The sequence below is a fragment of the Phyllobates terribilis genome, unplaced genomic scaffold, assembly GCF_046119375.1.
Source record: "Phyllobates terribilis strain yellow unplaced genomic scaffold, ASM4611937v1 Scaffold_3__8_contigs__length_932513732, whole genome shotgun sequence".
Classification (NCBI taxonomy): Eukaryota; Metazoa; Chordata; class Amphibia; order Anura; family Dendrobatidae; genus Phyllobates; species Phyllobates terribilis.
In genome coordinates, this window is record NW_027362763.1 from 223375506 (window position 1) to 223400815 (window position 25310).

The 25310-nt window shown below is 40.9% G+C and overlaps 1 protein-coding gene across 1 annotated transcript in view; it reads left to right on the forward strand.

The window, feature by feature from the left end:
- Window positions 1-25310, forward strand: part of WWTR1 (WW domain containing transcription regulator 1) — a 102818-nt gene that overhangs the window by 64956 nt on the left and 12552 nt on the right. Inside the window, exon 3 of the mRNA XM_073674637.1 lies at window positions 14443-14648. Within this exon, the coding sequence (XP_073530738.1) occupies window positions 14443-14648 (206 nt within the window). The remainder of the gene's footprint in view (window positions 1-14442; window positions 14649-25310) is intronic.

Here is a 25310-nt window from a genome sequence, read left to right on the forward strand (position 1 = left end):
ATCTCTATAAATCCCATCCACTTTGCTGGAACTGTAAGACTCTGCGTTTTGGACACAGCAAAAATATGCAGCGTCAAAAATGCACCACAAATTCATCATGGGAGCGTAGCCGTAGGGCTCGTGCCCACAAATGTAGGAATCGGATGAGTGCTATCCGTCATTTTGACAGAGAGCACTCTTTCCCATTTTATTCTATGGGGCCGTGCACATGTCTGATTTTTTACTAAGACCGAATTGGTCCCAGGAATAAATCGCAGCATGCACGATTTGCCTCCTATTATTGAATTGCACTCGGCCATTCATATCTATGGGTCCATGGAAAATATTGGACCGCACTCGGATGACATCTGAATGCTTTCCGATTTTCACAGAGTGACATTATGCAGAAGAGAAATTGTTTTTTTTCTCCACATCCTAGAAAATCAGATCTGACCATAGTGTGACTAGCGAAATCGACACGATTTTCTTCTCGAAATGAGAGAAAATCGGTTGTGTGACCCTAGCCTTAGAGAAAGTAGTATAATCCCTGGCCTGCAGTTGTTTATGGCTTCAGATGTCTCATACTTATAACCAGACATATATTTCCAATTGCATTGGTCTTGCCAGCATCCTAGTAGACTTTTCAAGAAAATACTGAAAAATGCAGATCAAGTTAAACTAATTTCTTGGCCAAGACCCCAGAACCCACTTTGAACTGTTCCATCTTGAAAAAAATGGCAGCCTACACCTATGTCTTTATCCTCCCGATTCTCTTCCTAGTCTTGGAAGTGGAACATATCTTTCTTTTGAAGGTCTGCCATCCCCTGGCTCAGAGAGATTGATCCTCTACATATAATGGGGAACATGTGTGTCTGGAGCTGAAATTCTTATTTATAACATGGAAAATGTAGTGTGCTTCGTACTGTCTGGCCCCCTGGCTCGCACTGCATCTTGGCATTGATCGAATATACAAAAGCACTTATAAACATTTTATCAAAATAATATGAATGTGACTAAGCAATACCACATCCTTACATGACTGTGAGCAAATACAAACCTCAGGGGACAGGTCACGTAATCTTTACCAAAGCCGCGAAACCTGATTTCTTCCCGACTGTTTGCTTCCTTCTACTGCGAGCTGTTCTCAATGACTTTTCGAAAACACGGAGTGTTTATTCCAAACCCCATCTGTTAGCAATTAGGTGATGTTAATTTTGGATGCCGGTAATGACTGTACTGCGGCTTTTGTTTTTTTCGGATGGTTAAAATACCAGATTAAGTGTCGTTTCTTTTGAAGTAGACCGGCAGAGTAAAAGTGAAAAATATAGACATGAAGAACAGAGTCCATAGTAAACTGCAGTAATGTGAGGTCTGGGGAGCAGCAGGTTCTAGGCGTCATATTTTAGTGTTCTTCTGAGCAGTTGTTTGTATCAGTTGGTCCTAACATCGGTGGGTGATCTCATTACACATTCCACTCGGGAACATTATAAAAGTGAGTAATACCATGCTTCAACTCCAAATGGTCTGTATGGTGATGATCTATGGAAGACAAATTGAGGAATGTTTCTTGCCGTTGGCATCATTACAGCAGGTTACAGTACAAGTTTAATTGTTGTACTGGAGATCAAAGTGAAAAAAATGTTTTAAAGAATGATAAACCAAGGGTTGTCCAGCGTGTTGGAGTAATCATCCATCTTTAAGACCCCATACACATTAGATCATAGTTGGCCAAATTTGTCAGTTATCTAATGTGTATGAAGACCTTCAGATTCTCCCCAATATTTGATGGCAGTGAATTGAAGGATAGATTTGTTCACCCTGGAGATAAGCCGCCCACAGAGGTGGCTGGCTTTTGCTTAAAGAGTAACTTGTTAGTATTTGTTTTTCATAAATCAATAGTATACATGAAAATAATAAACTTTGTAATATATTTTATTAGAAAAATCCTCTTCTTTCGCCTCCTTGACTGATGATTCAACCTCAAAATTGTCATTTCATTGAGAAAATCTGTTATCATTGAAAACAGATTTTCGCATTACGGAGATAGAAGATGACAATTAGTTCCCATAAAGTTCTATGGAGAACTGTAACAGTTGTTGCTGGAGAACTTGTAGCACAATGTCTCTGTCTGACTCCAGCTCCTCCATTTTCTTCCCTTTTTTATAGAATTTTAAAAACACCAGCTGTCATCGTTTCTCGGTAAAATCAAAATCTGCCTTTCCTGATACCTATGAATTGAGAGTGAAAGATCAATCCAGGAGGAGAAAGAAGCAGATTTTTCTTATAAGATATAATATAAAGTTGCTTATTTTTATGAGAACTACTTATTAATTAAAAAATTGAAATGGCTGTTACTGTTAGAACCTTGCTGTTAGGTTTTTTTTCCTTTGCTGGTCACATGACCTTGTTGGCCTATTTAGTCCTGCTCCGGCCTTCTGGCTTTGCTGGACTTCATTGTATATCTACTTTCTAGCTAGCCTGTGCTCTGTATCTAACTCTGTTAGTTTGCTTGGTCTACGGACCTCTATGTTCTATCTATTTTGTTTGTTCTTCTGTCTGCTACTATTTCTGTTAGGAGGTGTCCCATATTCCTCCCAGTCCTTAGTACTTGTAGGGATTCCCTCCCCACATCTATAGGTCTTCGTACAGACTAGATTAGGACTTTAGCAGGTCTGATCGCAGGATCAGGTTCCCTGTTACATCGTAGGGATTCTGCTGAGTCTCATAGTAGGGACAGATCTCCTCTCTTTCCTTAGCTTTGGTAGCAGAACATAACAGTAAGTCCAGCCAGCAAATTCTCTAAGGAAAGATTTTTCTGTTCCATCATGGTGTCGGTTCAGGATTTGGCTCATCGCCTGCAGGGACTCTCTCTGGAGGTGGCCGAGCTCCGTCAGCACGTGAGTAACTGTCCTGGAGCACATTTCTTGGAGCCTAAGGTATGTTTGCCGGATTTGTTTTTTGGTGAACACCGAGAATTTTTTTCATTTAAAAATGCTTGCTTATTGTATTTTCGTTTGAGACCTAAGTCCTCTGGGGATGAATCCCAGCGCGTAGGGTTCATAATGTCACTTTTGCGCAAAGAGCCTCAGGAGTGGGCCTTTTCTTTGCAACCTAGTGATTCATGCTTCAGATCAGTGGATAGTTTTTTTTCTGCTTTGGGACTATTATATGATGATCCTGACCGTGTCGCATCAGCTGAGACTGAGTTGAGACGTCTAAAACAAGGATCGGGTAATGTGGAAAAATATTGTACACATTTTCGTCGTTGGTCCACTCAAACAGGGTGGAACGATTCTGCTCTGAAAAGTCTATTTCTTGCTGGGCTCAGTGAAAGGGTTAAAGACCTGCTAATTGCTTATCCTACACCTGAGGATTTGCAACAGGCTATGCAATTAGCTATACGGGTGGATAGAAGACTGCGTGCTAGGGTTAATGAGAGCAAATCCTCTGCTATGTCAGTTTCTGGTTATGATAATGTGTGTACTAACAGTGGTGAACCGATGGAGATTGGATCGGTGGCACCTCGCTCTCAAGAAAAAGACCGTCGTTTTTCGAAAGGCTTGTGTTTCTATTGCGGAAAATCTGGTCATTTGATTAAAGGCTGTGAGCTTCGTATGAAGAAAGAAAAAAAAAATGGTCAGTCACGCCCGTATTGCCTGTTTAAATTCCAAGGGTATATTTTTAGCTGCTTCCACGATTGCTCAGGAAAAATTAATGGAATTTCGGGTGTTTGTTGATTGCGGGTCTACACTGAATGTAATTGATGGGGGATTCGTGGAAAAACTCAATTTAAAACCTGAACCTTTGTCATCCCCCATTGCTGTGGTTTCTGTGGATGGCTCCCCTTTGAAGAATATTACTCTCAAGGTCAGTGAATTTCCTCTCACTATTAATGGTGTTCACCATGAGAAATTGGATTTGGTAGTGTTGAATAACTTGCCTTCTCCAGTAATATTGGGTTTGCCCTGGTTAAAATTTCACAATCCTGTACTGGATTGGTCTACCAGTGAAATTAAATCCTGGAGCCATAAATGTTATGACAAGTGTTGTAACGGGCGTATTGCAGCTTTGGATAGGGGAGAATTGCCTGTTCCTATTCAGGATTTTTGGAGAGTTTTTTCTGAGAAGGAATCGCAGGTTTTGCCTCCCCATAGAGACTATGATTGTTCTATTGAATTTGTCCCTGGAGCGACTCTTCCTAAGAGTCGTTTATTTAACCTTACTATTCCTGAGAGGAAGGCTTTGGAGGAATACATACAGACAAGCTTGGCCGCCGGTCACATTAGGCCCTCTAAGTCTCCTGTGGCGGTTGGATTTTTTTTTGTAAAAAAAAAGGACGGCGGTTTACGTCCTTGTCTGGATTTTCGTGAGATTAACAAAATTACGGTACGCAATCCTTACCCACTGCCATTGATTCCTGATCTGTTTAACCAGTTATTGGGGGCCAAGTGGTTCTCTAAAATTGACCTTAAGGGGGCATACAATCTGTTGGTCATGAAGGAGGGTGATGAATGGAAGACTGCTTTTAACACTCCTGTGGGTCATTTTGAGAATCTGGTTATGCCTTTTGGTCTCACTAATGCTCCTGCATTTTTTCAGAATCTGATTAATGACATCCTTAGACCTTTGATCGGTAAAAATGTGGTTGTGTATTTGGATGACATTTTGATTTATTCGCCAGATCTGGAGTCTCATTGGCGGAGCGTGCGTGAGGTATTACAGTTATTAATGGACAATTCGCTTTTTGCTAAGCTGGAGAAATGTGAGTTCGCTGTACAGAGAATTAGTTTTTTGGGCTACATTATCTCCAGCAAAGGTTTTGAGATGGATCCGGTTAAGGTTCAGGCTGTGCAGGAATGGCCTAGGCCTATTGGTTTGAAATCGATACAGAGGTTTTTGGGTTTCGCCAATTACTATAGAAAGTTCATAAAAAAATTTTCTAGTATTGTCAAACCTCTGACTGATCTCACCAGGAAAGGTGCTGATGCGGTTCAGTGGTCTTCTGAGGCCATTGAAGCTTTTGTGTATCTCAAGGAGAGGTTCACCTCTGCTCCCATCCTTATGCAGCCTGATGTTACTAGGCCGTTTTTGGTTGAGGTTGATGCTTCCTCTGTGGGGGTTGGCACAGTATTGTCTCAGGATAACGGGGATGGATTACATCCCTGTGCCTTTTTTTCAAAAAAATTTTCGGAGACTGAATTGAATTACGATATTGGTAATCGGGAATTATTGGCTATTAAACTCGCATTTGAACACTGGCGCCACTTCTTGGAAGGTGCGGAATTTCCCGTTCAGGTTCTTACGGATCATAAAAATCTGATATATCTTGATGCTGCCAAGCGCCTGAATGCCCGTCAGGCTAGGTGGGCACTGTTTTTCTCGCGGTTTAATTTCTCCGTTACTTACATCCCTGGTACTAAGAATGTTAAGGCGGATGCCTTGTCTCGCAGTTTTTCTCCCATAGTCGGTGCTGAGAAAGAGGAAAACATTTTACAAGAAGGTGTTGTGATAGCTGCTTTAGACTCCGTTTTGGAAGATGAGATTCTTAAAGCTCAGGAGAATGCCCCATCTAACACTCCTCATGGGAGGTTGTTTGTGCCTGAGACCTTTAGGAGAGATTTGTTTGTTGAGTGTCACGAATCTCGGTTGGCAGGTCATCCCGGAATCTCTGAGACCAAGAGACTGGTGGGTCGCAGTTTTTGGTGGCCTGGATGGCAGAAGGAAGTCATTAAGTGGGTGCGCCAATGTACTATATGTGCTAGATCTAAGTCCTCACATACTCCTGCTGCGGGGTTGCTTTGTCCTTTGGAGGTCCCCAGTGCTCCTTGGACACATTTGGCTATGGACTTTATAACTGACCTTCCCCCCCTCTGAGGGTTTTACTGTCATCTGGGTGGTCGTGGACCGCTTTAGCAAGATGTGTCACTTGGTTCCCTTCGTCAAACTGCCCTGCGCTAAAACTCTCGCTAAGGCCTTTGTCAAGGAAATTGTCAGACTTCATGGCGTTCCTACTGACATTGTTTCTGATAGGGGTCCTCAGTTCGTGGCTCGTTTTTGGCGTGCCTTTTGTGACAGGTTGGGAATTCATTTGTCGTTTTCGTCCGGATATCATCCTGAATCTAATGGCCAGACAGAAAGGAAAAACCAGGATGTTGAGCAGTTCTTGCGTTGTTTTGTGGCAGACAATCAGGAGGGGTGGTCTGAGTTTCTGCCACTTGCCGAATTTGCTCTGAACAATCATACATCTTCTTCTGCTGGTTGTTCGCCTTTTTTTTGTTGTTCTGGGAGACATCCGTCGTTTGGGTCGTTCTCCAAGTTGGGATCTGCCGTGCCTGAGGAGGAGAATTTTTCCGGTGATTTGGAAAGAGTTTGGACGGATGTGCGTGGTAATCTTCAGGAGGCCAACAGAAAATCTAAAGACTACTTTGATAGGAAACGACAGGAGGTTTTGTTCGCTGTTGGTGACATGGTTTGGTTGTCCTCTAGGAATCTGCGGTTGAGGATTCCTTCTAAGAAATTGGGTCCCAAGTTTGTAGGGCCCTTTAAGGTGCTTCAGGTTGTCAACCAATCTGCTGTTAGGTTGGAGGTTCCTACCTCCTGGAGAATTAATCCGGTCTTTCATGTCTCTCTGTTAAAAAAAGCTGTTGTGTCGGATGGTGACGCCTCTGCCTCTGTTCCTCCGGTGGTGGAGGACGGGGAATATGAAATTTCTCGCATCCTTGACTCTAGACGGTATAGAGGTAGTTTGCAGTATCTTGTGGCCTGGAAAGGTTTCGGACCCGAGGATAACTCTTGGGTGAGGTCAGATGATGTTTCCGCGTCCAGACTTATCAGAGCGTTTCACAGGAGATTTCCTGATAAGCCTGGTCCTAGGGGATCCGGAGGATCCTCTTAGAAGGGGGGGTACTGTTAGAACCTTGCTGTTAGGTTTTTTTTCCTTTGCTGGTCACATGACCTTGTTGGCCTATTTAGTCCTGCTCCGCCCTTCTGGCTTTGCTGGACTTCATTGTATATCTACTTTCTAGCTAGCCTGTGCTCTGTATCTAACTCTGTTAGTTTGCTTGGTCTACGGACCTCTATGTTCTATCTATTTTGTTTGTTCGTCTGTCTGCTACTATTTCTGTTAGGAGGTGTCCCATATTCCTCCCAGTCCTTAGTACTTGTAGGGATTCCCTCCCCACATCTATAGGTCTTCGTACAGACTAGATTAGGACTTTAGCAGGTCTGATCGCAGGATCAGGTTCCCTGTTACATCGTAGGGATTCTGCTGAGTCTCATAGTAGGGACAGATCTCCTCTCTTTCCTTAGCTTTGGTAGCAGAACATAACAGTTACTCTTTAAACATCCCCCATATATTGGCTGAACCCATCAATATCAACGGGTTTGGCCAACAAACTAATGTGTATGGGGGTCCCTGGACATTTGATTGTCGGGATTTCACGATCAGGTATGTCCGATTTAAGACTGTGGATCCTAGAAATAAGCTATGACCAGACATGTCTGGTGGCTGACTTATGGTGAACGTAGGGGTGCTCGGCCGAACAAGCATTCCTGTGTATGGAAAAGCTGGCCGAGATGACTGCCAGCCGAACCATCATTCAGCCAACAGCCATTTAATATGCATGGCGAGCTTTATTCTTCTCTACTCATACACACCACATGAACTCTAGACTGAACTAGACCCCATTATTGACAATGCCAATGAGCAGCTTTAAAATGACTCTGTAGTTCAAGCACTGGTGTATTTTTAATGGTAGTCTATCTGGCAAACTGACAGTATAACCTAAGCACCGGAGGGGATATTGCTGTTCAGATGATTTATTCTTCTCCCGACTGTCCGTGAGTAAGTCTTGGATGAATTCGCCCATTCAAGTCTATGGGTGGGTAGAAAAATTTTTCTCTCATATATTTCCATTATTAACTTAGGAAACTGTGAATTTTTAAATGTATATGTATGATAACAGATTGAACACGGACATCACACAGATGTCACACAGATGTAAAAAACGGACACACACGGATAACAAGCAGTTGAAAATTTTCTACGTTTTCTGGATGAAACTCAGACGATTTTTCATATGCTCGTTTGTCCCTGGCCCTGGTAATAGGATATCCTGCAACTTTACTAAATAGTGTAGGCTTTTTTTTTCTTATCAGAGACAAGAATTCTAAAATGGGATAGTTTTGTAAAGTATTAAAAATGTAGAAATCCAGGTTTAATACATCTGAGCTGTGCACGCATCCAGGTATTGCACCTGCTCTATTTTATCAGAAGCAAAATGGTCAGGAAACCCCAAAACAATGAGCAGTTTCAGTAAGTGGCCCTGGATGTTATAAACACATGCAACAGACTTTTCCACATCCTGCTGCTGGAAGGAGGAGAATGTCCTATTGTTTAAAGAGGATATCATGAAATAATGGTTATGTTGGCTTCATAGACTGCTAGATGAAAATGGAAAATCTCCTTTTTATTTTCCCACCTTTTAACCTATCTTTTCCACCAGCAGTTGCCAGATTCTTATTCGATATATTTATTTTCTGTCTGCGTGCTAAGTCTGCTGGGTAGTACATGGCTTGTCGCCAGCACACCAAAACAACCCCACCAAAAAGACTAAATCAAAGCCGTTCTGCTTTAAAGCAAATGGGATTGTGCTCACATTTTGGGTTCATTCACACAACCATACAGGGTTGGACTGGCCCACCAGAGAACCGGTAAATCCTCCGGTGGGCCCTGGCTTCTCCTTCAGGAGAGTTCATAGTGCAAACCTTGCAGCTGCTATGGATCTTTTGAGCAGGGGAGAAAGGTGGGCCATCAGAATCAAATCCTCTGGTGGGTACAATGTTCTTCAGTCTGACACTACAACCATATTTTCGGTCCATGTGCTGTCCATGAAAAAAAATGGGCAGTGCAGATAGCTAAATCTGCATGTGAAAAAAATCGCAGCATGCACTAGTTTCTTACGTGTGTCGGATGAAATTTCCCATTCAAGTCCATGGGTGCGAGAAAAAAATTGGAGCCATAGTGCAACATCCATTTTTTACGGATACATTGCAGTTCTGTAACATAAGAAACTGTAAATGGTCCTGTAGATGATTAATGGCTGCTGTAAAAAATGGATTATATGTGCACTGCACGCGGATGACAAATGAGAAAAGAATCGTCCCGCTTTCCTGGATGACATTCTGAATGATTTCTGATACGCTCGTGTGACCCTACCCTTCAACATAGTCAAGATCTGTGCTCGCTGTCAAAAAATGAAAACGTCCACATCCTGAGAACCCATCCTGAATGTGTCCACGGCGCATTAAATGTATCTTCATGATGCAGCCAGAATGGCTAAACCCAGCCTAACGAGTGACCTACAATGGTCAGTTTTGATCTCCTTTAGGTCCTGGACACCTGCAAGATGTTACCAATACTTCTTCATAGTTATGGTTGTTTTTAAGATATGTTCACCTAAAGTAGATATGTTGCAAAAACATATGTGAATTGTGCCCTATCCTTAAAGAGACTTTCCATAAAAAAAAGGATTAGCGTAGTGGCGGGCATACGATTGGTGCAACCTGCCCAGGAGGTAAGGGGTCCCACTGCCAACTCCAAAGCAATGAGCAGCTTCTATCACAGACACATAAACGGTGTGTTATGACAAACTATACGACTGCTATATAGAATATTTTTGCAGCGGGACCCTCATGTCTGTTTTCACCCCTGGATTAGAGGATATTTTTTGCTATTTATAGTGGGCATATCACCACAACATGTTAATCTACAAGTAAAGATACTTCCATGAAGTTGTTCAAATGTTGTACTCTCTAAAAGATATCACTTTGTTTAAATATAAATAGTCCTTACAAAAAATATAACAAAAAGCTAAAATACAAAGAAAATGAATAGAAATATATAAAAAAGAAATGAGGTTCAACCTCGACTTTTTTGTTGAAACAGCATCATTCTTGTCTATGGGCTGATCTATTAGCCCATTCATTTGCTAGCTACAATGGGCAACACAGTCTATAGACAAGCATGATACTGTTCTGAGAAAAAAAGTACTGATAACTCTTCAATTCTGGAAAACCCCTTTAATTTTCTTTGCTGTACTTTATTCTAGAGGAGTAACGGCAATGAATTTACCGGACTGCAGTCACACTTTATGACTCCAGAGCTGCAGATTTCTGGGGGTGTCTGAACTGTTCACATCCTTTGGATTCAGTAAATGCATTTGAGGCTATCCTTAGTTTGTATTGTGTTTATTTTTAGCAAAAATATTACATTTTCACCAAAATATGTCATAACCAGGACCCTCAGTAACATTTCCTGCTCAGGATTTCCCCTCTTACTGCCAAGTGTGGCTCCATACTGAAATATCTAGGTGCTGCTATTGCCATGGTCATCAACTCTTCCTATGGTAGACTGTAGCTTTCTGGACTCGTACACGTGTTGGCATGTGCTGCCACCCTCAAGCATAGACTATAATTGCTTTCCTCTTTACGCCCAGCAGTTTGGGCAGTATAATTATTCTGTATAGTCTGTATAATATATATTTAATATCAGTACAGTAAAACATTGTTATTAACGGAATAACTATAACTAATCGGTTGCTTTTTGTTTCCAAAATGCTTCCATGCTTTGAATCTTGGTAAGTAACATTTACTTGTCGATATAAAACTATATGTTGTCTTTCCTTTATGTTCTATTTATGGGACTAAACAAAATCACTTAAACTACCAGAAAGCTTATGTAAAAAAAATGACAGTGCAGCTCTTGGACCTTTAAAAATTCCCACCCTAAATTCAACTGTACTGCTTTATTTTGGCACATGACCATTGTTCATTTCAGTGGGGAATCCGTGTCACAAGCTGGTATCTTCACTCATCAAAGTAGATGACCTAACTAATAGCATTTACAGAAACATACACTGTACCCACACCAAATCATAACTGGACTGTGCATAGTGGGACATTTAAAACCAAAAGAAATGAACTGGAGTATAAGTTGGTATACATGCAATGTTCACACTGGCCATTAAACAGACAAAACCTAAGATAGAAACAATATGTACATATACCCTGCTGTAAGTAAAAGCAATATAAATAACATAGGGCACTTAGTAAACACTATGTTTGATGAGTTGGGCCCTGGTCCTGTTCGGCCCTTTTTCACATTGAGTGCACTAGGCACTCTTATGTGTTGCATATAGTTTTTTTCTGCATTTACCTCTTAGATATATACATATAGTGTGAGATGTCATTTTCGCAATCCTTTTTGTACAGATTTCTGTGTATTATTGCCCTTGGGATTTCAGAAAACAACAAAGAACTAGATTTTCTTGTCTTCCCTTGGAAAGCTTAGCTGCTTCTCAGAAATCTGTGCAACATACGTCTCTTTGCTGGTGGAATGAAAAGACTGAGAACAGAGGCCAAACTCTTGTTTCTCTCATCTGCAGTGAAATAAGGGTTGTAAAAAATAAAGTGAGTTTTTCTGTCCATAAAACCACAGACATATGTTTTCCATCAGGCTCTCTACTGTCTGACACCTGACATTGGATAGTCCTTATAAGTTAACGTGAAGACAAACAAATGGTGGGTAGGAGCGAAGAAAATGGCTCTCAGCTGAATTCAGCCTGCTGTCACAAGCAGAATGAATCCTCCGTTGAAGGCAATCTGTCAGGTTAGCACCTGGCTATAGGTCATCTCCTCATTAAAACCTATGCCGACTGCTCCTCTAAAATACTACTTTTATTCCGTCATTCAGAATTGACGTTTCCATAAAAGTCTCATCACATTTCATTTTTCTTTTTACTTTGTAACACTTTGACTATATGACACCCTTCTATATATGAAGATAGCACTGTGAATTATGGGCAGCTCATAAGGATGCCAATAATTTAATAGTCATCTACTAAATCGTGCATTCCCTGATATACGAAAATTCTTCTAAAATTATCCAACAGTTTCAACATTTTCTAACTTCTTACTCGAATAGAATTTCAGATGTCATTAATTGTGTTTGCTTTGATATTGTAATTAAATTCTTTCACATTAACATGGCAACCTGCATGGACACAGTCCATTGTCCATCATCCCATCTCAATGCTGAAATCCCTGGAATAATGGATGTGAGGGATTGAGACCATGATGGATTCTCGTAAGATTTCTTCCCTGCAGAATCATGACATTTACTCTATACTTCAGACTTCTGCCAGTGATTAATGCTGTAACATGCCCTACATTTCATGCTAAATGCATTGTTATGAAATGGCAGTAGCCTGATTTGTAGCTCATGGACCTCAATGCAAAACTCCAACAGGGACCCCATTGATACCAGATGTTTAATAATATTGGTTTCTTATAAGCCAAAGGGACTCCATGGCCCGGGTTGGAGAACAACCCGTTCAACCACAATAGTTACACCCCTGGTATTCTGCAGCAGCCAATGAACTAACACACCCACATATACAGATGGAGGCCAAAGGACAAACTTTCAGTCTCTGTCTTGCAAATGCAGGAATAAGGATATGTGAAACGTATGCACTTAGAGCTTTCCCAGTGCATAAAGCAGACTGCTAACATGGTGTGAAAAAAGACTTTGTGGATCTATTTATTTCAATGTAAGAAGCACTGTTGGAAAACTTCACCAAAGTGAAAATCAGATGTTTCATCAACTGTTGATGTCAAAAGGGTAATAGATTTAAAGGGGTTGTCTGGCCTTAGGGTACAAGTTTGCACTCACTCTATGTGACTGTAGACATGTGAGTCCTCACATCTCGTGCACTGCGAGCTGTGAAGATTCTCTGGTGCCGGCATCGGGAGCGGCGGGCGAGTGACCACATACATAATTTCCATACATGCGGTCATGTGCCGATTAGATGGACTTAGCAAGTGTATTGAGCAAGGCAGGACACAGTCTTGTTGGAATGTGGCCGGAAGTATACAAATCGCCTGGAAACAGCCTCTGCTTCCGAAGTACTGCACACTGAGGATTCACAAGTCTGCAGTCACATAGAGTGACTGCAGACTTGTAGCCTAAGGCCGGACAACCCAGTAAGATTTTATACTCATTTGTCATGCAATTCAAAGTAATAGAAAAGCGTAAAAGGTAAGGGTAAAAGTATCCTAATATAGTGTGATTAGGGGATCTAAATACATTAGAGATTTATTCCGACCACTGACATCTGTCAATGTGTATTCAGGGAAAACGGAGTCTTTTAAAACACCCAAGCTACATGGCCAATAGTGGACAAGAAAAGTGAGAGAAGGAGAGCTCGCTTTGGGCATGCTCGCTGCTTTCCCTGTAGTAGGATTAAGAAGCAGTGCACTACTAAGAAAGGTCTCCGTTGAGAACTTTCCATGTGTTGTTTTTTTCCAGCTTTCCAGGGTGCAATTTAATTATCTGGTCACTCCCATAGATATAGTTTCAAATGCTAGAGAAATATGTGGCTGGGATTAGCTGAGGTTCGGATTGTATACGTCTTTGGTGGGTGGCCTGGGGACACGCAAAGTGTTTCCTTGTTGATTCTACAAAGACGTAACTCTAGCCCATCAGCTTATGTAAATGAATGCATTAAGTTCTATTCTAGCTTCAGCACATAATTATTATTATTACTTGTAATATCACAAAGCGTCTTCTGTTCTTTGCCTGCCAAAACTTTATTAATCAACCAAATGTTTGTTTAACATTGCTTTACCTGTCTGTGCTTGCCTTATGAATATCTGTTGCAAATCCCATATCCACTGGGTAGCCTTGTATACAGGGGAACATCATACATGTAAAGCATTATATGGCATAAGTATGTTGGCTGATTTCAATTTATTTATAAAACCTTTGTGCTAATGGCGGAATGTTCAATCTCAACAATAAACCATAACATTCTATGGTGGGAGCACTCCTTTAAGTCCAGTCTGGAGTGTTCATGGTATCAGAATGTCATGATTCTCATTCATAAATGAACATAGTAAGTACGATCACATAAGAACCCATATAACGTGTCCCATCTTATTTGTGGCACATACAAAACATCATTACCACAGGCAGATGATGGTTAGATCTCTTCTTAGAGGACATAATGATGATGTTTTTAGATGTCTTCTTCACACGACTTTTTTCATTGTCTACCATTCCTGAGAGCTTTGCTTGTGAAGGTGTCCACAAAACTTGAACTTTGATCACCTCTTAACTACTGTTAGTAAAAATACATTTTCTAATTTTAGGACAAAAATAAATGGAATGGAAGAGAAAATAATTCCTGTTTGATCTGTGAACTCTTTTATCCTCCTAGTCAATTATACGCAACATGATTCACGTAACAGCCTTTACTCTCACTGCTGAGTACACCCCATGATTTCTACAGTTCATTGTTTCATAGATTATTTTTAGTACTGGTTATTATAATGGAAGTTTCCATAAGTATTATCACACATGAATATTTAGTTATCTCCGATTGACCCATCTTCCTTCTATTCTAGTTCTGAATCATCAGCATCAACAACAGATGGCTTCCAACCCAGCCATATCTCAACAGACTCACCCTTCCCAGAGTCATCAAGCTGCCCTGATCAATTTGCCCAACGCGCTCACCACCCAACAACAGCAGCAACAGAAGCTCCGACTCCAGAGAATCCAAATGGAAAGAGAGCGGATCAGAATGCGACAAGAAGAGTTGTTGAGACAGGTGAATGCATACACTGTCATGTATGGTTAGTGGTGTTTCAGTGTTACATGGTCTGTACCATTCGTGCCACCATGGTTGCAATGCAGTAAAAAAAGACATGCACCTGTTCCTATAATTAGATGGCCCCTTAGATGAAGCCAGTTACGCAGATGACACGGATGTCAGGAAGGTGACTAATATAGGGATAGTACAATATTAGGGAGCGATAGAAACAATGATGGTATACTGTTACTGCTTTATAGAGAAGGCAACACACAACTTGTAGTACAGCCTGCATATGTATTGAACTGTACAGTGTTGCGTCCAATGTCGCCAGCATTCACGTGGCACGCCAACTGATCATCCAAACATATGCTGTATTGCGTGATATATGCTACAGCAACGCACAGCATTGTGATGATCAGATATAGTTTGCTATCAATACAGTGGCAGACCTTTAATTGTAGCAAAACTACTTATTTGTAAAATGGAATTTAAATAAATCACAGGGGAAAAAGTTTAGAAAACTGAAACTTAGTTTTAGTTAGTTTGTACCCATTAACCAATTCTCCAATAATCAGTAGTTTGTATGTCTAGTGGTAGCTTCACTCTATTAATGCAAGCACAATTAATAATAAAGTACATGTAAGAATACTTCAATTATTGCTTATGTCCTTTAAATACCCTGTTCACACTCAAATATTCATATTCAAATAAATTTAATGAGGAGTTTATGGCAATAATTTTTTTAATGTATTAATTATATTAAAGGGGTTGCCCAGGTCACTTTATGTGATTGCAGACTTCTGAATCCTCACAATGTGCGCACCACATGCTGTCAAGATTCACCGATACCCAGCGGCAAGAGTGGGCTGTCATGTGACTACATGCCGACTAGATGTGTTCGGTGGCGCTCAATTTACTTGTATTTAAGCGAGGCTGCACATGTCTAGTCGGAAGGTGGCGCTGTGAGGATTCTCAATCTGCAGTCACTGAGTGACTACATACTTACATCTCAAAACTCAACAACACCTTTAAAAGGGACTGCAATAATTTTTTCCCTAGAGCAGTCAGATAGACAGCAGACTGCAAACCGGTTGCCAGGACCAATTTTCAATAAAAAATGGCCATCTTGTAGGTCACTCAGCTTCCCGGGCAGAAAGGCTTAGTGACGGACACCCAGCTACAAAACCATCTCCTTAGCATGGGGCACCCTTTATTTTGGGACCCTGATTGGGGGAGGGATGCACAGGGGGCACATGCAACCACTTTGTTACTACCATTAGGTTATCTTAAAGATGTCATCCTGTCCTGGTGACATATTCTGTGGCAATACACAGCATATTAATGACCTTTGACATCTACCTTCTATAAAATTAATACTAAATAAACACTACACTCAACACGTTGATGTAGTGGATAAAAGTTTTGGCCATGGCCTTTATTTAAAATTCTTAAAGATCACCAAACTCATATAACATTTACTTCTTTTTTTAAACCAAAACCGTAGCTTAGCCAATGCTCAAGCCCATTAACCTAAAATACGTGTTGTCCATTGAGTTGCCTGAATGACTGTCCCTGAGGAGGGAGGGTGGGGCAGCAGTATTCAATGCGGCCACGAGGAGTGACACAGCCTCTCGGCGCCGCCATTTTATCCCCCCGTGCTCGTCCTGTTTACACATAGTGGAGCATAGGGGATAAAAGATAAAACACAGTCTCCCCCTGTTACATACCTATGACTGAAGCCAATCGCCAACTTTACACCCCATGTACGTGCCGGGACCACTTGGCGAGAAACCTCTTTTCCTGTCCATTAACCCCTTCAGGAGACGAATAACAAATGATTTATATTTTTGATTTATGTGTATGATTTTTGTTTACTCCCTGGTTTCTGGGATCAGATGTGGGATTGCTTCATACTTTACAAATGCACTTTTCCGGATTTAACATATTTGGAAATTTGACCCCATTATTTGAGTTACTTGACGTATATGTAGCAGGCATCGTCCTTCTTCCCAAATTACCGCTATACACAACCACCGGGCTGCTAATCCCTCACTCTTACTGTTTTATCCTTAATGTAACCTGTCCAGAAATATGCTGAGTTAGTACCTGGAGCGGTTGCTAAGTAACTGGAATGAGGCGGAAGGGTTTGGGTGAAAGGGTGCGGAATTCCTTTGGCAGGTCTCTCCGGTCTCCTTTTAACCTGACAGCAGCTAGTAGCCAACCACTCCAGCCCTGACAGCTGCTGTGTACGGAGCAGACACACCCAGCCGGGAGAAAATACCAGCTTCAGGAGATTTGCGCTTTGTTAGGTGAAGTCTCAGACTCCCTCTGGAAGTTAACTAAACTATGTTTATATGCAAATCTACAGTTCCAGCTGTTACGGTATGCTAAGAGCTGTAATTTTGCAAAAGTCACAGTTTGGAGATCATCTCCTTTTGGCTCATGTGCATGATTATATTGTACGAGTTGTACAGAGTAGTAATAATGCAGTAGGAACGTGTGGCACCCTACTGTACCTCATGTCACCTCCAATTTCATACGAGGAGTTTTCTAGACAAAAAATTGTGCCATGGACAGTTGGATACTTTATTATGGAGCTATTATTTCTAGAAACATTGCTTGTACAGCAAAATATCTATGGTAGCATACTTGTGCCATATAGTGGCACAGAGATTGCCTACGGGGACATTGAGATATCTTGGGCATTCCCCCTCCTTGGGCATTCCGTTGCCAGAATTCAAATTACCAAAAATAATGCCTTTGCTTTGCTCCTTTAAAAAAAATAATTTGGTTTTCACGTACATGTTCTGTCCCAGTTTATCACAGATAAAACACATGCCCATTATAGTCTATGGGGCTTGTTCACAAGTCTGTTTCTTTTGGGGATGAATTGACTGCAAAAAAAATGGAGACATGTCCTTTTTTATCTAATTTGCGTATCAAAATTACTATTGAAGTGAATGACTCAAATAACTGCATAGCCCTTGGAAGCTATTCATATGTCATCTAAGTGCTGTCCATTTTTTACAGTGTTAAGCTTTATTCACACATCAGTATTTTTGAACCCCATTTCATCAGTATTTGTATGTCAAAACCAGGAGTGTCTCCAAAACACAGATCAATTGTCAGTCTTTCAATTTTAATTTTTCTCTGTAACTTCCACTCCTGTCTTTGGCATACAAATACTGATGAAAAATTCTGACCAAATACTGACGTGTGAATAAACCCTAATGTGTAGGAGATATTGTTTTTAATAGAAGGACAATGGATGCCAAATCTTGAGTTTGAAACCCAGTTTTGGGCTCCACATTTTAAAAAGGGCATTGGGAATTTAGAGTCAGTTCAAAGACGGGCAACTAGATTATTACACAGAATGGAAGGCTTCTCCGCCGATGAGAGGTTGGAAAAGTTGGACTTGTTTAGCTTAGAAAAAAGACGACCCAGAGGCAATCTCATTTACTATATTTTTCGGACTATAAGATGCACTCTTTTTCCTCCAAATTTGGGAGGACAACATGGGTGCGCCTTATAGTCCGAATGTAGATTACCGGGGTGTGGCAGCAGCAGTGGAGCGGGGTCACAGGAGGCAGGAGTAGGGTCGCCGATGCAGGAAGGCGGCAGTGGCAGGAGTGCTTCTATGCTGCGGGCCCTGGGCTAGGAGGAGGGAGTGTCCCGGCGGTGTGAGGCAGGAGTGGAGTTCTCACTGCGCACATTGACCTCGCGGTGGGCCTCAGTAAAATGGCACCGTTGTCGGCGCATGCACAGATTTAGATCTCAGCTCAATGACAAGCTGATATCTCAATCTGCATATGCACCGTGTCTGGCTCCATATGTGGGGACTCTGCTCCTGCCTCGCACCACCGGGACCCTCCAGGGCCCGCAGCATCACCCCAGTTTTGCTGTCAAATTACGTAAATGTGATCCGACTCCTTTGACCCAACTCCACTGCACCCCCCTTACCTGGTAAGCTACATTCGGACTGTAAGATGAACTTGTGACCCCTGACATGTATGATCTGGATGACAAGTTAAAAATGCTCTTGTCCTATTTTCCTCCTTTAAACCTCTAAACTTGGGGTGCATCTTATGGTCCGGTGCATCTTATAGTTCGAAAAATACAATATATGTATAAATACATGTGTGGTCAATACAAATGACTGGCACTTTTCTTACGCCTTCCAAAGACTTTACAAAGGACCAGGGGACATACATTACTTGTAAAGGAAAAGCGATTCCGGCAGCTACATAGGAAAGGGTTCTTTACAGTTAGAGCAGTCAGACTGTGGAATGCTCGACCATAAGAACTAGTAATGGCAGACACTATAACAGCTTTTAAAAAACGGCTGGATGATTTCCTCACAACAAATGGCATTATGGTTATAAATAATCTAGTGATAGAGAATGTATAACCGGAGGAGAAAGGTTAAACTTACTGGACCTAGTTTTTTTTTTCTCCCGATGTAACTGAACTCTGTGTGCACTGGAGTCGATTGTAGTAACTATATAACTATTTACACACTGGGATTGAATACACAGAAGATTTCCCACCTGGATTTTCTGGACAGAATACACACTATGTGACACAGTAACAGCATTGTGGATGGGATTTTTCAAAATCTTATTCACACACTGCAGAGAAAATCCACAGCTTGAATTGAGCGGCACTGCAGATTTTAAAAGTGCAGCATGTCATTTCATGGTGTGTATGCAAAGAAAAGAGTTAAAATATTCAGCAAATCCTCAACATTTCTTTTTGTGGTTGTATCCGTGAAGAGTTTCCACAACAAAAAAACCACAGAGGAAAAAAACACTGAATTTCATTGCAAAAATGCTACAGATTTTCCCACACATTTTTACGTTACAGGATGAAATTTGTTGCGAAATCCACAGCATAAGATGACATATGTTGGATTTCAAATCTGTATTTGCTGTGGATTTTTTCTGCAGTGTGTAGTTCATTCATAAGATCTTATCCATAATGTGGTTATTGTAAAATCAGACAGAATATCCACTGCACGAATGCCCAGTGTGATGTCAATTATAACATTTCATCAGGGAATTCCTTATAGTAAGGGAAGATGGAGCTGCTGGGGTACAGCAATGGGGTGGCTGTGGTGCTAAATTATGATCCTCCTTATGAAGAAGTTGGTTCATCTTCGAAATATGTTGAGAATAAACCGCATGATCTGATCCCTCATCATGTTTTACGGATTTCTTGAATCTAGCACAGCAGAGCAGACTAATACTCCTATCCTCCACCAATTGTTCTACACGGCTGGATTTCCTGACCTGAGAGTCCTGCAGCAGCTGTCACACCTTGATTTTTCAGTTGTGGGTTAAACAAACCTAAAAGGTGTGCAATTCCCATACCTCTCACCTAGACCAATTTCTCCACCAGATAAGACCCTATTGTGCTTGGTGTCTCCCCATCTTTCTTTCTGTGGTGACATAGCCAAAAATTTCCCAACTCTCCCCCAACACATGATGCTGGGGAAAAGAAGCATCCAATGGCCAATCATTTTGATTGGGGAGTAGATAAATAGCAGCCAGAAAAGTTTTGTAGCAGCTCTGTCATAGAGGACACAGGAGATCTTGACCAAGCCAAGCCATCTTGTGTAGGGGGGTAGATAGCTGTCAGCAGAATGATCGTTTGGTCGACAGTTATCTATTGCGTATGTGGGCTTTAAAGAATTGTCCACGTTCATGAAATTAGATCCCAAACACTGTGAAACACAGTGGAGGCTCACCCTCCCTGGGACCAGTGATGGCTCTCCACTGCTGCTCTGGTCTCTGTTTTAGATGCAGGGGTGAGATCATGTTGACAGCACATATGACTGATGTACCTAATCTCTGAGCTCAGCAGCTCAGCCAAGGTAGACGGTGTCAGTGTCTGAGCTAAGTGATTGGCTAAAGCAATGATGCATGCTGTCAACGTGACATTACCTCTGTAGCCAGATCCCTGAGACTTGAGGAGCCGGCGCTGGACCAGGGAAGGGTGAGTACCTGCTGGGTTTTTATATTTTAGTTATTTTACCAGATTTGGCTTCCACTTTCCTGAATGTGTACAACCCCTTTAACAGACCAGCTGCTTTATATATCACAACCAGACCAGTGAATTAAATATGGTGGCATACCAGGCGGAAATGTTTAGGGAAGACTTGTTTAGCTATTAGGTTAGCAACCCTTTTACTGCTCTAGGCCAGCAAGCAGATTGTGAAAGGAACACGCGATTAAAAAATGGAATAGCAGCTGCTGCAGTGCCCAAAATAGAGGGAGAAAAACTTGTTTGAACTTGTTAAGACCTCTAGTGCATTTTTATCTAATACATTCATGAGGCAAACTTACAGTGCAATCCAATGACACCAAGCGATGTACCCTGAGCCGCCACAGTTATTATTGACTTAAAGCTGCCATGCAAGGAACATTCAGAGAGAGCTAGCGTGTGGATGAACAATTCATAGTTTTCCCAGTTTATTTACTGCTAATACCTTAATTATTTGGATTAAAGGTGTGTTATTTTACTGATGTCAATTCAAAGTAAAACTGTGTACCTTTAAGAAATACAAGCACTTAGGAAACTGCCATACCCTGAGCCGTGTGTAGGTTTCATTAGGTAACTTTTTTTTTTTACAAAATATATTAATTTTAATAAAAACAAATATATTTGTCATTCCTGATATTGTGTACAGGTTTCTGGTTCTTCCATCTAGACTGATTTAGATAATATTCCTATTGATTACTAGAGCATCAGAGCAAAGTATGTGAGGTCTCATATTGCTAAATTCCCATGATGAGCTTTTGGTGAGGTTTTGATGTTGCAGGTTTTCTGCACCTTTTCTGCAATCATTAAGTAAAATAGGTTACTTTCATTTTTTTTTTTTTAAATATGCACCAAAAGTTCATTGTGGGAACGAACGTAGCCTTAAAATAATTTTCCGACCTTAGGCTACAAGTCTGCAGTCACTCTATGTGTATCCTCACATCGCACGCACTGCACGCTGTGAGGTTTCTCACGTGACCACGAGTATGCGATATGCATATTTTCAACCACATTCCGACTAGACTTGTCTGGCCTTGCTCAAAACATTTGCATTGATCGAGGCAGCGCTCATCTAGTCGGCATGTGACTGCATGTATGCAAATTACATACTGGTGGTCACACGCCTACTGCTCCTGGTGAGAATCCTCGGAGAATCCTCAGAGCGCTCATTGCTTGCATAGAGTGATTGCAGACTTATAGCCTAAGGCCGGAAAACCCCTTTGAGAAGTCAGTATTTTCCCCATATGCCAAAAAATGACCCTATTTCCATCAGTGTGCTGAATCAGATTTTCATCAGTGTGTGTTCTGTGTGTCAGTTTTTACCATCAGAGCTTGGGAATCCTCCATCAATTTTTTGTTTCATACGAGAAAAGCTGATGGAGGTTTCTCAAGCTTGTTCTATCAGATACACATGAAAGGAGGACAGAACTAGGATGCTTCTATCAGTTTTTAATGGACCCATGTACTTGAATGGGTGGGTTTCATCTGTGACTAGGATAAAAAATGGACTATTCTCGGGCCGCAAAATCCACACGTGTGAGCCATATACAGTAGATGATAATGGAGCTTATCTATGTGTGTTCCTATCTAATAGAACTATTGCATGTGCTTTCAACTTCGTGAGCCACCGTGTAATGGGTACATTTACCCATGTTTTACTGTGAAACACGGACGTCTGAATGAGGCCTAATTGTGAAACGGATCTTTATTACACAGCAGTGCACCCAAATCAGTGGCCCAGGAGCCACATGTGGCACTTTGGTCCCTTAATTGTGGCTCATTAGCTCACTCATGGTAACTAGATACTGTTGTGGTCCAGTGACACCAGGGATACCACAGGGTTATTAAACCATGTTCAGAACCATATGGCTGACAGCTGACAATAGGGTATCTCCCAAATAACTCCTGGGAGAAGATATAGGCACTTGGCTCCACAGCCTGAAATGCCTGGCTACAGTTTGAGCCAGTATCAGCTCTGCCATTTGGCTTCTTCACATTGTTTTTTCCTTGTTTGTTTTTTCCTATGTTCCCCTTCTTTTGATATAATTAATCATTTTACTTTCTTAATGTGTTGTTATATCTGAATGTTCCCCATCTTTGGATATACATTATGGCATCACATCACAGCTGTAAACCTATATATCATTGTCATTTTGCAGCACATCCCCCCAAATAAACAGGAGATGTGCTGCTGATCATACACAAAATTTGGGGGAACAATCATAGTTAGGCTATGTTCAGATATTCCTTTTGTCTATTAGGTTCTGAGGAACATATAACGGAATTAATGTCCAGAACGGATCTTCTGCATTACAGATATAAATGGAAGCAGAGCGACCTTATTTATTATTTTGTGATCAGTCTGAATTCCATTGTGTGGCAGTTTTTAGAATTGAAAAAAATAAGTTCTACGCGATATTCTTTTCTTCCTTTTCCTAAAACGGACACATAATGGAACCCAGAGGGATCCCATAATGATCAATAGGGGTTGCTCTATTTCCACTTGCAATCATTATGCAGCAGATAAGTTTTGGACATTGTTTCTCAAAAACAGAACAGAGAAATGAAATGTCTGAAAAATGTGAACATGGCCTAACATTCGTTCATTTTCCTATACTTTGTACATGTAGATGATTTGCTGTAATAGAAGTGCTCTATAATGCAAATAGACTCCTATGTTTATACAGAAGTGGACCCCCTTGATGTTTGTATTGTGCTCTCACAATGCTGAGATGTGTATTGGCTTCTTGACCTTTCCTGCCATATTCACAAGGCAGTACAAGTAAATAAGCCCCAATACAGCACCTCCCCAAGAAATACAATCCTTATCTCATCTGTGCTGAGCTCACAACCTCCCAGATCAGGAGACAGGAGATTGCTCTTTGGTCTAGCTGGAGAGTTACAGAGAGTTGATAGCCACCAAGAGCCTCTGGCTATGTCCTGAGTATCCTTACATACCACCATGAAGAGTCTGATGGCCAGAAAATCCCCTCCAGTTATGTAGCTGTTTGCATTAGACTTTTGCAACGTTCCCCATAAGGGCTCCTACCTATAGATTGCCATCAGAGAGTTTGGTATCACTTGTAAATTATAGTCCTTCTTTTGTATCTTCTGAAGCTTAGAGGGTGATTCTGCCATAGAAGTCATAATAACTGTGACCATAATAAATGTCCCCATTCCCCTCTTCTGACAAATAAATGTATGGCTATGTGCACACAGGATTTTTTTGAGGTGGTCAAAAACCACAAGTTTTCGAGTGGATATTGATTCAAGAAACTCTTCTTCTTTTGGGAGTTTTTGCAGGAATTTTTTATTTCCCAGTTTTAATAATAATAATAATAATAATAATAATAATAATAATAATAATCTTTATTTATATAGCACCAACATATTCCGCAGCGCTTTACAATTCAGAGATTCATATACAACAGTCATAAGTAATATAGCTAAAGATAATACAATAATTAAAGCAAAAATAATGACGACCCTGCTCGTAAGAGCTTACAATCTACAATAGTACAGAGTAATAGAGTTTTGAAGAGTTTTCCGAGTGTTTTTGAAGAGTTATTTTCCTGAAAAAAAATTTTCCTGTCGTTTGTTGAACAGTGCAGCGTGTACCTCGAATCATTTTCCATCAGGGGACACTTCAAAGAAGTAATTTTCTTCCATCAGGCGATTTTCAATACCTGAAACAGAGAAAAAACTGAACATAAGAACTGCAAAACTCTTTTGCAATAGAAATAGTCTTTCAAGTGTTTTTCGAGCCATTTTTAGGTGTCTTATGAAGTGGACCCGCTCCAAAAGACTTCGAAAAAAGTGTGCATACACCCTAAAGCAGCTAATTTCTTCCATTTGTGTCTTAGATAGCAATGGCTTATTGTGAGGTTGATTAGATAAGAGATGCAAAACTTTAAATTTTACTGACTAGTTTCATCGGTAAGAACGGGAGTAGAGGATGAAACATTTTGGTCATCTAAAAGGCTTTTCTGGTAATAAAACACTGGTGCTGTGTCCTTTGGAAGCCATAAGCGTTGTATGAAGGGGCTGTGGTACTCCAGTGATCTAGCGGCACAGCAGAATATGGCTACATGTGTATGTCTGGCACCGCTGTTCAGCCAGGTTGTAACGATTCCAACAATCCACGAATAAGTCAAAAATGTTTTGGTCCCAGTACGAACCCTTCAATTTTATATATACAGTGGGGGAAATAAGTATTTGATCCCTTGCTGTTTTTTTAAGTTTGCCCACTGATAAACACATGAACAGTCTATAATTTTAAGGGTAGGTTAATTTTAACATTGAGAGATAGAATATTAAAAAAAAATTAAGAAAATTACATTGTATAAATTAGATACATTTTTTTGCATTTTGCAGTAAGAAATAAGTATTTGATCCCATACAAACCATTATAAGTTCTGGCTCCTACAGACCAGTTAGACGCTCCTAATCAACTCATTACCTGCATTAAAGACAGCTGTCTTATATAGTCACCTGTATAAAATACTCCTATCCATAGACTCAACTAATCAGTCAGACTCTAACCTCTACAACATGGGCAAGTCCAAAGAGCTTTCTAAGGATGTCAGGGACAAGATTATAGACCTGCACAAAGCTGGAATGGGCTACAAAACCATAAAT